The 16,075-nt window shown below is 37.4% G+C and overlaps 1 protein-coding gene across 7 annotated transcripts in view; it reads left to right on the forward strand.

Moving 5' to 3' along the window:
• CTNND2 (catenin delta 2) overlaps positions 1-16,075 on the forward strand; it is a 625,555-nt gene that overhangs the window by 530,804 nt on the left and 78,676 nt on the right. For all 7 annotated transcript variants that reach the window (XM_085220451.1, XM_085220452.1, XM_085220453.1 and 4 more), the window contains 2 exons: positions 2,581-2,766; positions 12,543-12,716. In XM_085220451.1, the coding sequence (XP_085076577.1) occupies positions 2,581-2,766; positions 12,543-12,716 (360 nt within the window). The remainder of the gene's footprint in view (positions 1-2,580; positions 2,767-12,542; positions 12,717-16,075) is intronic.

Genomic DNA, 16,075 nt, shown 5'->3' on the forward strand with positions numbered 1-16,075 from the left:
TGGCTTGCAGATTGAAAATCTCCAGAATTTTCTGGTCATGAACTAAACCAAACAGCTGAAAAATGCTGATACTTTCATGGTAGGGAAGGAGGAATAATGAAAGGTTTATACCATGCAGTGCAGGTTCAGTGGCAAAATAACTAAAGCCTACCACAATTCAGAGGCCTAGGATCACGTTTCCACTAATAAACATTTAGTGAAGTAATAACCAAAAGAGGCCAACCCACAAGGCACTCACCATGCTTGCATCAGGGTCCACAACAAATCCAGCAGCCACAAGCTGCCTCCCACCCCTTCATCTCACTTCCCACAGTGCAGCTCGGAAACACAGGGGTGTTTTTAGCTTCATTAGCTTTGGGAAAGCTGAATCAGGAATTGTATCAAACCTGCCTGATTCAGTTTGGCTGCAAGAAAGGAGAAGACAGGGAGCTTCAGTGGAGCAGACCAGGAGGTAGATTGAGGTGGAGGAAGTAGATTGCTGCCTTTCTCACAGCTTCGCTGCTGCTCTTTCTTTGTAGATGACTGGGCTGATTTCAAGATTGTTATACTATTAAAAGGATTAAATAAGGAGCACAGTAAGCTCTCTGTTTTGCCTCTTATCACTAATATAAAATATTCCATTTATGCTCTCATTTGTAGCTGTTACGACTTTGTAAAATCTGTAGGCTGCGATATGAGGGAAAAAATGAGGACATGAGAGAAGAATTATTCTCCCTGCCTGAGTAGTTTTAACCTCCTGTCAAGCAGGATTTTAACTATGATGGCATAAAGCACTTGTGCAGCTAAATGCAAAACACCATATTGTAGCCATAGGTCTTGCATACTTTTCCCAAAGCTGAAAGTGATTTTAATTAAACCCAATATTTGAATAACTGCCTCTAAATCACTTTTTAATCTAGTGGCCATTCATGATAAAATGTTAGAAATATCTGTAGGAAAGAGGAAAGTGAGGTCCCTTGAAAGTTCAGAGCTACAAATCAGAAAGAATAAAACCTACTTCTTGTCTTGTATGAGTTCATCCAAATGGCAAAGGTGTCAGTTGCATTTGAGGCATTATCACTTTCTGCTGCAAGGTAACATTGTCCTTGTAGTAGACTCACTTAAAACTGTGGGTTTTTTTTACAGAATGAGAATTTAAAGTGTGGAAATTGATATCCATACAAAGGGGCAATAAAATGTCAAACATTAATCAACACAAAGCTGCAACTTAAGCTAGTTGCAGTTGCACAAAAGTAGTTATTAGCACGAGCCAATACAATTCAAATGTGTAAATATTAAAGATAAGTTAAAGGTATTAAACTTAAAAAGTATTGTGGTCACTACAAGGTCATAGCTTTCAGGTAGGAAAGATGCATTAGAAGTTTTTGCATTTTTCTATATATTTTTCTGTATGTGTTTGTATATTTGGCTGGAGATTTCAAATCAGTGCAAGTTTAATTTGAAGTTTCAGTCCTTAAAAAAAAAAAAAAAAATCCTGTCTAGATGTTTAATACCTTCTCTAGAACTTTGCTGTCTCAAAAACTGTGCCAAATATTACAGGGCATAAGCTCATTCAATTCATGGAAGTAAGTGCAGCTCCATCTGCTTGCCTGCCTGAATATGGCAGAGTAGGATAGAGCTGAAACCTCATACTCACTCTGTTCTGAGTTAGTGGAGCAACAGAGCTGGAATGTAGTGACTATTGCTTCTGTCTCCATAGAGCATTAGGAGCAGTTGAAATAGATAAAGACAGATAATGACTTTTTATTAATCATGCCTTCATAAAATTAAGTGCAGATTCTTCTCGTAGTAGATAGCAAAGCTAAATCAAACCAACTAAATGAATAGGATTCAAACAAGTCTAAAACTGAACTTCTTTTAGACTTGCAGAAATTATGCTGAATTACCACTGCCATCTTTTTCTTCCACTAGGTCTAAGTCTGCTTCAGAATTCCCTGCAACGTCTTTTACAGAAGGCCCAATCTATTTAGAGGACAGATACATAGGAGGGAAAAGCTGTCCACCAATTATTTGCAGCCTAGCTAAAAGCAGTAAAAATATCAAGACCACTGAAATTCATAGTCTTGCTTTTTAGCCTCCAGAAACATAATCTGTTCATGCTACAAATACTTCTGAAACTGAACTTGGAAGCTGTTTTTTTCTGACAATTACCATAGATATGATGGCAGAAATAAGTGTTATTTCTAGTTTAAAAACAACAAACATACAAAACCATTGCCACTTTCATATAATTTTCAAGTTCAGAATGACAATAAAAAATCTCATGGAAAAATACTGCCCAGATTGGTTTTTTTTGTTTGTTTTTGTTTTGTTGTTTTGTTGTTGTGGTTTTTTTTTCCCATAAAAGAGTATGTGAGACCTTGCCAGATTTTCTAAATCTCTTAAGCAGTGGTTACCAAGGGAGTACTCAGAAACGAGCAGATAAGTATTGTACTGGGAAAATGTATTGGAAAGATCAATTATACTGCATCTGCTTTGTATACAGAATGAGCAAGAGAAGTATTTTAACTTCTGTTTTTCTTTTGTTTGTTGTTTGTTTGGGTTTTTTTTGTTGTTGTTGTTGTTTTTTACACTTTTCAGACCGTTGAAAACTGTGTGTGCATTTTGAGGAACCTCTCATACAGGCTAGCTGCAGAAACATCTCAGGGACAGCAGATGGGGACAGATGAACTTGATGGATTACTCTGTGGTGATGCCAATGGAAAAGATGCAGAGAGTTCAGGATGCTGGGGGAAGAAGAAGAAGAAAAAGAAATCACAAGATCAGGTAATAAAAGACACTTGCAGTTGTATTCCAAGTAATTGGAGTGCCCATCATGAACATTAATTATTGTATCGTGAGACATAATTAATGCACATTAAGCACATGGAACATGATGTATATAACTGTTGCTTTCTGAGACTCATCACCAAACCATGTCCCCTAGTGCCATATCCACACATCTCATGAACATCTCTAAGGGTGGGGACTTCACCACTTCCCTGGGTATCTTGTTCCAGTGCTTGACCAATTTATATACGTGTATTTGTTTCAGAATTAGTTTCATACTCTGCTTCTGCATTTTAAGGAAAACTGTATAGAACTAAATTAAGCTATGTGAGTGAATGTGAAGAAAACACACATGTTTTTGTGTAATTAATGTTGTTTCCAAAGATAGGAAATTACAGTCCTGATAATTTCTTAAGTTACCTGAGGGGCTTTTGTTTTAGATTCATGTAGCAGAAATGCTAAGTCACAGCTTGACCCAGTGACTGAGCACCTGGTGGGAAGGCAGGGCCAACCCAGGGGAACTCAGCTGCATGCAATGCACCTGAGTGACCAGAAGGGGTGGACCTAGGATCCACCCCTTCCCAGACCTCATTTAAGGGTTGGCAGTGTAGGTAAGCATTTCTTGCTGGAGATCCCTGCCTACCTGACTCCGTCTGAAGGTAAGCAGCTTCTTTCCTTTATTTCTGTGTTTGTGGCTGTTGCATTTGAGCAAGTCCTTGCTTGCTGTAGCCTGGGACCTTGCTACTCTGCTGTTATTGCTGTGCTTTCCATCACGTTACAGTGCATTTATGTTAAAATTGGGTTTATTTCATTACTTTCTCTTTCTGACTGAAAAGCTTAGGAATGCTGGTAACAATATTACAGACCATGTTGTACTAGTAAACACCCAAAGTAGCATTGAGAATACTTACTGGCTTAAGAACTTCTTCCAGCTACGGATACGTCTTTTAACAGATGTAGTTCTTTCCATTACTATGTATTCCTCTTTGAGACTACTTAAAGGCTATATTCATTTGAGTAAGCAATTAGGCAGACAAGGTATTTGTGTAAATGATATAAACTATTAGTGAAAATATTCTGTTCATAAAGGCAGCATCTATTAATATGGAAAAGTTAAAGTAACATAAGCTAAGGTTCAATTTCTTGTGACTAGTAAGCTCGTGTGACTGGTAAGACTTTTAACTTCACCTGCTCTTGTTGTTGAACACTGTAGTCATCAGATAGCTTGTATTTATTATGACTTTTTGTTGGGATTCCAGTGTTAGGCTACAGTGGGGTTAGAAAGTGGTAAAGCAAGCTATTACAGAATTGTAGGAGTTGGAAGGGACCTCCAGAGGTTGAGTCCACTTTCGCCTGCCAAAGCAGACCTCCTACAGCAGGCTGCACAAGTAGGCATCCAGGTGGATCTTGCGTATTTCCATAGAAGGAGACTCCATGACCTCCCTGAGCAGCCTGTTCCAGTGCTCCATCACCCTCACCATGAAGAAGTTCTTTTGCATATTGGTGCAAAACTTCCTATGCTCCAGTTTATGGCCACTTCCCCTTTTCCCATGAAACAGTCATTGTCCCTTTTCCTACATTAACAGTTCTCACACTGTGCTTGTGGTTGTCAAAAGAGCCTAAACAAAAATATCATGTCTGGATATTAATGGATTCTTCTGTAACTGCCCTTTCCTTCTCGATGCTCTAGGAAAATTTTCTCTCTACCTCTTTCTCATCTTTTACATCTTCTCTGTTCTTTTTATAACTTCTGGATCTTGGGCTACTTTTGTTTCATCATTCCTATTAGACATCATTCTTTTTTAAAGATTCCTTAGAACTTAGAATTCCTTATCTTCCTTCTCCTCTAGGCCTTTTGGTTAATTTCCTTTACAATATACAGGCTTCTGCCTTCCAGTAGATATACTTTGCCTGTTTCTTTGATCATTCATTATCAGTATGCAGCATGGAAGAAGCATCTCCAGATCTGCTCGTGTTTGTCAAATTGAATGGTTTAGTATATTAAAATAATAGAAATAATAAAGTTGTGCACGTCTTTTCAGGTTTACATTCACTAGGCTTTCCTGCAGTAAGAAAATTAATTCACACTTTCCAAAATTAACTTTGTGTTGCTCAGGACTACTTTACTTTAGAAACATTAGAATAATATTTCTATTATTTTTTTTTTCTTTCATCTCCTTTTCATCTGAACAGTTTTTCAGGACCCAGATACATTCCTTACTACTGAAAATTAAGACTAAACAGAAATCTAGGTTGTTTTCTTCTATGCTGTGTCACAGCCTGGATGACTGCATTTCCTGGGTTTGTGTGTGTAAGGAGAAAGAGATATTCCTATGTATTGTAGAGGTTATTTTTGCCTTGCAAGAACCTTGTACAACTGGATTGTTTTGTGTTCCTCAGCATAGGCAGAATTCACCCCATCCAAATCGAACTTACTTGCTCTTTCTGCAGCTTCCAGGAGAATGTTTTTAAAGTGTTCTTTGATGATACGTTGTCACCCAGCGTGCTGACTGATGCACTGTGCTTTACACATGTACATATTCTTTTGCAATAATCTCACAGGTTTTTTTGCAAGACTTAATTTTTTCCAGGTAATGCTTTTTATAATCTCTTTTCAATTGCAATGCCTAAGCTGTTACCTTCTGCTCATTCTATCCATCAGCACAGATACCCTGCTCTTCTTGGGATGCTGTATTTAGAGTGCTCATTTCTTTAAGTGCCTCAGTAGAGAAGCCTTTATCCTCTTAAATATGTCATAATATAGTTCTGAAGAGCATGCTGATAATGGACACTGTTTTTCCTGTAAATAAACAATACATACATGTGGAGTCTTCATAGGATATGATAATTAAAAATACCTGAAACACTTAAAGCATGACACTGAGGTTGAAATCCTTGGGAAGAAATCTGGGAAAAAGACAGAAAAATAATTACTTACCCAGATGCTTCTAGATAGAGCGTCAGATGAATTTTAGTAAGTTGTATAGGCTAGGAGTGCATTTTTTGTTGCCTGAGATGTTCATCACGTACATAGAGTATCTTTTCTTTTAAAGCTCCATAGTATTGGTTATTTACAGATACAAAAAAAGAGCTCAGTGGGTTTTTTTGTATTTGTGCTTCCTTTTGTATTCTTCAGACTTAAGCCAGTCATGTTAGAAGAAGTGCAGAACATAGGCACATTGCATCATAAAATCACAGAATGGCTTGAGTTGGAAGGGACCCTGAGGATCATCAAGTTCCAACCCCCCTGCCACAGTCAGGATTACCAGCCACTAGATCAAGTACTTGATTAGATTGCCCAAGGCCACATCTAGCTTGGCTTTAAACACCTCCAGGGATGGCCCTAAGCATCGTGATGCTGCAGTACAGGGAAATCGTGTCCAGTTCTGCAGCCTGCTACGTTTTATGTCTCCAGAGAACATGTGCTGATGTTGGTATAGGTATCTTTCTTTTCTGGCAGCACCATGGAGTTTGTGTAATGAAACTGTCTCTTTTAGGAAGATTAAGCCCACTTGACAACGTGGGGAAAAATGTTCAGATTGTCATGAATGTAATTGTGGGATTTTCCTATAACAGTACATATCTTTGGTTTTTAGTTACTTTCTCAAGGGTATATTTTCACAAATTCCCTCTGAAGTGGCCAGTGTAGGCTTACGTAGGATAATCATTAATTTTTTTTAAGTTGAAGTACACAAATTATCTAAGAAGTTCTAGTAGTGGAATTACTGAAATTGGGCAATAATAACAAACTTCCAATTTTATATGTAGCATGTGGTTGAAGTTCTAGTTTTCTATTTTAAGATAAAGGAATCCTATGCACAGGTAGGGAGCTTTGTTTCTTAAACCATAAAACAAGGGGAAACCTCTTTTAATGATGAGGTTGCTTCTCAACTTCTCTACTTGTAAAGAAAGAAAAGTTAATTTCTTTGTTTCATAGTATAGGAGACAATTACTGTTATTTCTCTAACTTATGTCACTTTGTTATGGAAGTTTAACTCCAGAAAAAACTCAGACCTTCTAAATACTTGCACTAAAAGCCATGCACAACATAGTATCAAATAGAAAATAGAAGCAAAACTTCAGTGGAGGCTTCAGGAGTTGTGAGATGCACTTGTCTGTATTTCTGACTGAACTACTGAGAGCTGCAGTTTGTTTGCCACAATTGTATGTTCAGTTCTCCTTGTGGTCAGCTGTTAACTGATTTCTCACCCCACAAAGCTCCCCAGCTGCAGAGGGCTGCCTCCCAGACCTGAGCATAGTAGACACATCAATGTCTCTGTCTCATGTCCAGCCACTTTCTAAACAGAATTTCTCTACCTCTGGAAGCTTTGTTACTGCTTTTAGTATTCTCACTGTTGCCAAGAGGCTTGTTCTTTAAGCTGTGTGAGAAACAAGAATTATGACAGAAAGCAGTTAAGAAAATTGGGTATGTTATCCAATTTCAGTAAAAAAGCCAGGGAGTTGTCATTAATCCTTATTTTAGTTCTTGTTATGCAGCCCATTATGTGCACATGTGTCACTGTTTCATTTCTTTTCCTCTCCTCACAAAGAAGAAACAGGTTTACCTCTTGGCTTCACGCTCTTCTCAAATTCCTCATCTGTGAGCACTCTTGTCAGCCCAGAATCTAGCCCCAGAGCTGACTTTTGATTGGAAGTGGCACTTGTGAAATGAGCCTGCCCTTCTTTTTCACCTTCTGTCAGGAGCCTGAAGATATAACAGCAACACTTCAAGTTATATAGCATTATGAATTGACTGGCACACATCTTTAGTATGCTAGGTAAATGGGCTGTAAATCCTTCTATAGCAGTAAAGTTGCCATTTAACTTTCTATTGCAAGGTATCTTTGCTGATTGAAGAAGCCAGGTGAAATTTCAGGTTTAAGATGATAATATTTCAAAAAGAATAAAGAATAAATCAGAAATAATGCCTTTTCATATGACAAGGCCACTGTTCTGCCAAGCATGTTTCAATACTGTACTGGTGAATACCAGATTATAAAGCACAGAAACAGAAAATAGGCAGGAGTTCAGGGTTTTCACTAATAACTTAAGCCAATTTTGGGGATGAAAACCTGTATTGCTGGTATATTGTGCTTGAGAAATGTATTTTCACTTGTTACTTCCTTGTCTTTCATGAAGTAGTTATGCCAGGTGCTGTTTAGCAAGAAATCTACTATTTTGAACAGTCCCTTACAGAACTTCAGTTTCTAAATTCTTTGCGTGCACGTAAAACCACAGGGATCACTCAATATCATGTATGACCAAATTGTTTTCAAACTCAAAACTACAGGGACTTTAAAAGTGATTTTTGGATTTGTCAATTTGTGAAATATAGTGCAAAGTCCACTAGTATCTATGGAGACCAGTGAAGAGAAGAAGTAGTTAGATGCCAAGGATTGTAACTGCATCAACTGAGTTGAACCCTTTCCTGGTATTCAGTACAATTTCACTGTAAATGTGGATTTTCTTTTATTAAAATGAGAAAGAAGGTGATCATCTGTTGCAGGGTGTTGAGGAACACCTCAGTAAGTGATTTTTTTTTCTTCTCTCCAAGTTCCTTAGCAATATGAAAACTTTGAAAACTTTTTTAGAGTACTCTTACTTTCCTAAGTATGTTGTTCTTAAAGATCTTCGTATTCAGTTTTTTATTTTTTATTTTTTTTTTACTTTCATCCTTTCTTTGCAACATTTTCAGGAAATGAGAGATTTGTATCTCACCCACATAACAGTTTGTCAGCTTCAGTCATAATATATGTGGGCAATTTCAGCTGAAGCAGGGAAGCGTGCAAGGAATACTTGTTTATGACTTGCTTCCTCCTTAGAATAAGCTTGGGAGAGTAATTGTGTACAGTTGTTCTCTTTTTTCAGAGGTTCATACCACATCCACAGCCTATCTCAAATAGACCTTATTGATCATTCCTGATGGTCTGCAACAACACAGTAACTGTTCAAGTAATTCACTGGGCAGAGTTGTGCCTCAGCTCATTAATACTGAGCAAAGTGAGCTACAAAGCAGCTGCCATGTCTTAGCCATCGTTTGAGAAAATGTATTGTAATACCATTTGGAGGAAATCACCTTGTTTTGGTTCAGGCATTTGATGTTTTTATTTATGGAATACAGAATAAATGGGTGAGGATCGGGAAAGTCTTTGCAGTGGCTTTGTTTCTGACCTGTATTAGCTCTGCATAACATGCAGCAGTTGGGCTGTAAGGCTGCAAGCACTAGTCTCTTCTGCAAGGAAGGAGACAAAAGCAAAAAAAAAAAAAAAAAGCCCTTCATTGAGAATTCAGCTGAGATCACCTGTGCAGGAGGAAGGAGCTAAGGCGAGGAGATAGGAAGTGCATGAGAAGTCATAGTTGTTTGTACCCTCTGCGTCCCAGGAAGGACCAGGAACTGGCTACAGGAGCACCTTTTTGCGTAACCTTAAAGCTGCCACAGGCCCAGCACATTTGCCATGCATGGCTTGCATTTCAGCATGCCATGCAGCTGCTCTGGTCACAAGCTTCTATTCTGAAGAGTAGTACAAGAGGCTTATGCAGCATCACTGTGTTTACTGCTTCCTTGCTGCACATGTGGTACCAAACCTTTCAACCCTCACCGTGACTCTGAAGCATTGTGATGTTGAGAAAAAGGTTTTCCACAGACAGGAGACAACTCCCTTAGTCAGTGATAAATTAAGATAGTATGTGCTAAAAGACAGCAGCAAGAATGACAGGCAAAGGCGATAATTTGTCACACATTTTTAGAAGTGTTTTGTCATTACTGGGCAGAATGGCAAAGCCACATTAAATATTAATTTCTGTGCAATTATGATTGCTGGTGATCTACATGTACCAGTACAGCTCGTTTTATATCAGCTGATTTTCTCTATATTTTCAGCAGTCCGTGGGATTATGTGACTGTTAGTATTTGAGGTTTTTAAAAAAGTTATATTCTCTTGTGCACAAAAAATATATTGGATAGATCTGATGCATTTGATATATAAGTATATTGTTCCTGAAATAGTGTAACGAATACACTCTGCAAACATTGTTCAATTGTGTAATGCTTCCATGACACATGCAAATCAGAATTAGAGGAATAAAGATCTGGACTTGTGTCCTTGGACATCACAAGTTGATCATAAAGGGACTTACTGAGGTAAAAGGCCCAAATGTGGTGTGAAGTTGGATTTGACCTGTAAGGCAGATTTTCTACTTGTTTTCCAAAAAATTATGATAGTGCAATTGAATAAATTCCAAGAGTTAAAATAAGAACCAGATTGTAATGTATTTTTCATGGGCAGGTGAAAGGACACTTCTGGCAAGGGTGGTGATTTATATGGAGAGAAAAAAAGAGAACTGAGTCACATGCAGTGAAATCAATGTAGTGGTCTAAAGGCAGAAATATATTTAAGAAAAAAAATAATCAAAGCCCTGTAACAGCATCTTTTAAAGGGATTTTTTTTCTTTAAAAGGCAATTTTCATCTTGTTTCTGTGATGTTGCTCTACCAGTTCTTTTAAACTGTGGTAACGTCTGTCCACTGCAGGAAATTTTATATCTAAGCAACTTCTTCCAGTTGAATGTGAATACTTATAAGGATGAAGACTATGGAACCTTTCTGGGTAACTTGTTCCTGTGTTTGACCATCCTCGTGGTTAAAAAAGAAAAAACAGATTTATCTCAAGTTTAAGTGGAATTTTGTGTATTTCAGGATTTGCTCATGGCCTTTTGTCCTGTTACTCATTAATATCAAGATGATTCTGGTTGTGTCTGTTTTATATCCTTCCATTAGGTATTTACACACATGGATGAGGTCCACCCCGTGACATCTCTGCTCTGAACAGTCCCATCTCTCTCATCCGCTCCTCTTAGGAGAGGTGCTTCAGCCCCTTTATCATCTTTATCATTCTTTTCTGGACTTATTCCAGTATGTGCATGTCCCAGTAGTGATAAGTCCAGGCCTGGATCCAGCATTTCATACGTGGTCTCATCAGTGAGTAGGGACATAATCACCTCTCCTGAGCTGCTGGCAAAGCTCTGCCTAATGCAGCCCATAGTACAGCCTGGACTGAAAAAAGACCTTAAAGATCATCTAGTTTCAACCCCCCTGCTATGTGCAGCATCACCAACCACCAGACCAGGCTGCCCAGAGCCACATCCAGTCTGGCCCTGAATGCCTCCAGGGCTGGGGCATCCACGACCTCCTTGGGCAACCTGTTCCAGTGTGTCACCACCCTAATATTTAACCTAAACCTCCCCTGTCTTAATTCATAACCATTACCCCTTGTCCTATTGCTATCAACTCCTGTAAACAGTTTTTTCCCCTCTTGTTTATATGCTCCCTTCAAGTACTGGAAGGCCACAATGAGATGATCCCGCTACCTTTCCTTTTTGGTGTTTGTTCTCCTTCAATTTAAAAAAAAAAAAAGTACTTCTGATTCTCAGTGGTAATAATCTATCAAAACTTTGGTACAGTTGATTAAGATGTTGTAGTGGGTATTGGATAAAGCTTCACTGTCCTTTAGGTTGTAAGTAGATTTCTAAAGTTATCTTAAATAAAATTATAGTTATGTCCTGAAAATGAGAGAGAATGTTTCTTTCCTGATGTAAGTATTGCTGTTGCTTTGAGTCATAACTGATTAAATCATCCAGGAAAATTAGTAGTTACAGGTCTAAACAAGGAATTAATTTGCTGTGTGCTATCTTTGCATGTCTAGTAGATATTTAATGTTACAATACATATCTGCGTAATCACAGTAAATTCTAACTCAAGGTATTTAAAAGTCTGTTATGTGCCATATCATGAAATCTGTAGATACCAGAGGTTTTGAAAAAAGATTGTGCTGAAGATTCAAGGACTGGTTTTAGCAAGGGTATTAAGGCTGTGAGTTTTTTAAATCCCTTGATCTGTACAAAGTAGGGCAAAGCACAATACACATTTACTGCATGTGCAGATAAAAATCACATATTTAAAATATCATTAAAAATGCATTACAGAAATTAATTTTGTTTTTCAAAAGTAAGAGTGGTCTTTGAATTTCCATCTTTTAAGATGTTTCATGCCTATATGGAAGTTCTGTGCATTTCAGGAGAAAGATAAATCACTGTTCTTGTGGAATAAAGTTTGTGTTATCAATAGGTGTGGCTTTTTATGTAATATTCACCCTGTTGTCCAGGCCTTGTTACTGCCTATTTTGGATCACTCTAGTTATTTCCATGGCAAGACAATGTGTTTGGTGGGAAGAGTGAGGTATGTGAGAAGTGATTCTACCGAACAGATCAGAATCTGAATGTGAAGGTTGTCGGCAGTGGGCTGGCTGCCTAGAGGATGCCTGCAGTGAGAGGTCAGAAGTTGTATGGCTGGGATGATGTGCACTGCAGTTGTGCTCTAGGACTTGTTAAGGGATTGAATGCTGATGTCATTGAATGATTTAGGTTTACATAGTGGTGTTTCTTGTTGACTTTTCCTTCTCATAAAAAGAAAAATTGCAGAGAACTGATCAGATCTATTCCTGTGCAAGTTCTAGTTTTAACTCTGAACGTATATTTTTATTCAATGGGTTTCTGTTCCTAACCAAAGGAGTACATGCAGTGAAGGTTTTCGTTCACCTAGATGTTGTGTAGGAAATTTGATGAAATTTGGTTTCTCCATAAAGAAGATCAGGTGATATGCTATAGTGAAGAGTGACTGCTTTCCTACACGCACACGTAGGTGTGATAGCTTCAGCTGAGACAACTCTCAGTATTTCACTGATCCTTGCTGACAGTCTGTCTTGTGTTTTCCAACAGTGGGATGGAGTAGGTCCTCTCCCAGACTGTGCAGAACCACCCAAAGGAATCCAGATGCTGTGGCACCCTTCAATAGTCAAACCCTACCTCACACTTCTTTCTGAGTGCTCAAATCCAGACACGCTGGAGGGGGCAGCAGGGGCACTGCAGAATTTGGCTGCTGGGAGTTGGAAGGTAAGAATACTGACTTGGTATGTCTGTCTTGTTTCATTGAGAACTCCCCATAGATGACATCAAATTGTTGTTACAAGTGTGTCTAAATCCTCCTTCTAGTGGAACACCTCTCTATTTTCACAGAACTATCTGTAGTAAGGTTTCTGATTCTGTTTTAAGTCCTCTGAATTGATAATCATGGGAAAAGTTGTCATACAGCAGTGAAAATCACGTTGGTCAAGTGTGAAAAATGAATGTAGAAAACCGATATCCAAATGACAGGAAGCAGCATCTTTATGAATCTGTGGACATGTAGCTATGGATATGAGTCAAAATATCACCCGTGACAGTAAAATGAAACCATTTTGCATTGTCACTGCAGAAACTGGTTTACATTTTGTCTCTTAGGAGGAACTAGACAAGAGCACAGTAAAATATAAACCAAGTAACACCAACACAAGTAATCTTGCTGTCTATTTAAAAAAAAAAAAAATCAAAATGATTAAAATATATCAATAATGATTAAATGTGTACAATGAGCAAGGAACTGCTCAGTCAATATGGCATATTCCAGCTAATCCCAGCTTGGAACAGTCAAAAGATCAAGCTTTCCCTTTCCAATTATTTACAGTATATTGAGAAAAAAATTATTCATTTATTAGATTTTAAGAATATTCCTGGGTTTAGAATAAATCACTAAAATGTGAGAGTTGGTGAGCCTGATTTACTTTTATGGCAATTTCTTCATCCCTTTTCTGGCAGTGAACTGTTCTGATTGGGTGAAAGTGCTATCTAATCCTGTTGAATAAAAGTAATGTATTGACTTTACTTTCTGTGGGAATTTTTCACATTTACTATGAAAACTCACATGTATGGGGGTCTGCAGTTATCAAAGCTAGGTCTCAGAAGGAATCCTGTTTCATTTTCATCATTCATGTATTTAAGTACCAGTTTCAGAAAGAATTAATTTTGAAATACTAGCCCTGAAGCCAATGAGTGACTTTTTTTTTCCATAGAATTTTATTGACTGTTGAGTTAGCACTTTCAGCAGATTCTAAGAAATGTGATTTTTGGTGGTGTTCCACCAAACTTTTTTTTATAAGTTTGACTATTGCTTTCAGTGACATTATGGAGCAGACAACAAAGTCTCTGTGCAGTGATTTTTGTCCTACAAAGTGCTGTGAAAACTTTGCCTGAAAACCGATATTATTCTCATATCATAGACACACCAAATGATTTCATAATCCTGGCACAGAAACACAATAAATGTCTTATTCATCTGGGGATGGGTGTATCCCTGGTCCAAATGGGGGAGGAATGTATGTGTATTTGCCAGGACTAAAAGGAGTGCAAAAATTGAAGCAGTGCACTCTATTTCTAATAAGTCTGTATCTGTCATCCTTTAATTGGCAGATATATACAGTGGACCAGAGACAAAAAAAGAGCTCCACAGAGCTCTTTGGCAAGTGATGTGTTAGAAAAACTGATTTGAACTTTAATACCATCTATGCTGATACTATGGGAAAAAGCTCTGTTATTCTCTTGTTGCTCTATTTCTCTAAAGATTTGCCAATTCCATTACAAATGATGTGCAGACACAAAATGAATATCCTTAATTTCATGTGTCATACCAGCCATTTTTGTGAGGGGAGTAATCCTCTTTGGGGATTACATAAGCATTGATGTTTCCACCTTTTGACCTCTCTTTTCCACTGCTACAATCTTCTGGATAGAAAATGACTGAAATAAAAGATAGCAGGCTCTTAAAATAAGAGGTTATTCCTAAGGGAGATTTTCATTTTTTGAGTTCTTACAAGAAATTGTAATTGTATAATGGATAGGAAGTTATTTTGTTTTAATCTTTAAAGAAGTACTTTATGATAAAGCAAAAAGAGGAGTAGAGCAAGCCTTGTTAAAATAGGTAATGTTTCAATTAATAATAACAGCAATTCCAGTGGTGTAGTTTCTTTTTCTAAGCAGCATTATTATAACACTAGAAGAATACTAGAATATATGAAGTAACTGGTACACCAGGCATGCTTAAATACTTCCAAAGATAGTCTCATCTGTAAAAATAATAATAATAGTGTGTGTGTGTGTGTATGTGTATGTATATATATATATGTTTCATATACTTGTATGACTCTTCTGGCTTTTCTGCTCTTCTGGTTCCCCTGGTATAAAACTGACAAAATCTTCAGTAAGAAAGAGGTAACACTTTAAAACAGGCAGTGCTTAACCAATGCAATTATGAGGGGAAAGTGGGAAGATAAAAAAGAAGCCTAGAGTAATTTAAAAAATAAAATAAAATTGCCTAAGGAATTTAGATAAATGTCTGTCACTGGAATTAACAGATGATGTGTGTCTAATTCCCTTAGACTACTTCTTTCAAATTTCAAATGCAAGAGGAAAGCAGCATAGGTTTAAGGATTAATAGCAGAGGAGGGCTGAAAGTGTCTTTTATTTCAGGGAAGATAGTTTTTCACTGATACATAGGCATAAAGTTGAGGAAGGTACATAATCAATCTTACTCTACAGGACATCTTAAACACTGTTTCACTTGTAGGAATTCCTCCTAAAGCCAAACACTGGCAAAAAAAAGTGTGGAAAATGAATGTACTTGTGCAATATTTTTCCTGTGTAAATATAAAACACTTTGGACCAAAGTCTTATTGCCTGAAGGCCTGTGCATATTACCATTTTGTAGGAAAAACTTGATTTTTTTAATGATTAATGCAATATATACTTAGAACCCAAACACTCTGTAATGAATAAAGAAAATGAGCATAATTAGCAACTAATAAATTAACCAGTCCAAATGTAAGTTTGCCAATAAAATATGTTTTTGACCTTAGGTATGAGGAAGGGTATTTTCAATGCAAAACCTTAATTTGAGATAGGAAATATCTGCCTTGATTTGACGTATATTCTGGTTCTGAAAAATAGATTGGCAGTATACAGAAAAGATTCATTTTACAACAGAGGCTGTGAGTATGGAAGTTCCTTTATCTCACTACTGCACTGGGACTCTGGTATGTAGGAAGGACATCGGTGCTGGAATCTGAAGGACACAAACCTGTTTCTTTCATGGAAAACTACATGAATAATTGGATATTAATAATGGTGGATTTCTGTTGAGGGGACTTGTTGCTTTCCAGAGCATTCTTTCCCATTGCTTCACGTCCATGTTATTTTCCCCATACCCTAAACTTTCTGCAGGCAGAAGAAGCAACAAGAAAAAAAAGCCATTGATTTTAGTTTTGCTTTCTTTAATTTTTATTCTTAACATTTTTCTTCCAAAAATAGACTAATTATACTTCATACATTTTCAGTTATACTTAATAGGTTATACTTAAGGCTGCTTATGGCAAGGACATAAA

The sequence above is a fragment of the Meleagris gallopavo genome, chromosome 3, assembly GCF_905368555.1.
Source record: "Meleagris gallopavo chromosome 3, MGAL_WU_HG_1.1, whole genome shotgun sequence".
Lineage (NCBI taxonomy): Eukaryota > Metazoa > Chordata > Aves > Galliformes > Phasianidae > Meleagris > Meleagris gallopavo.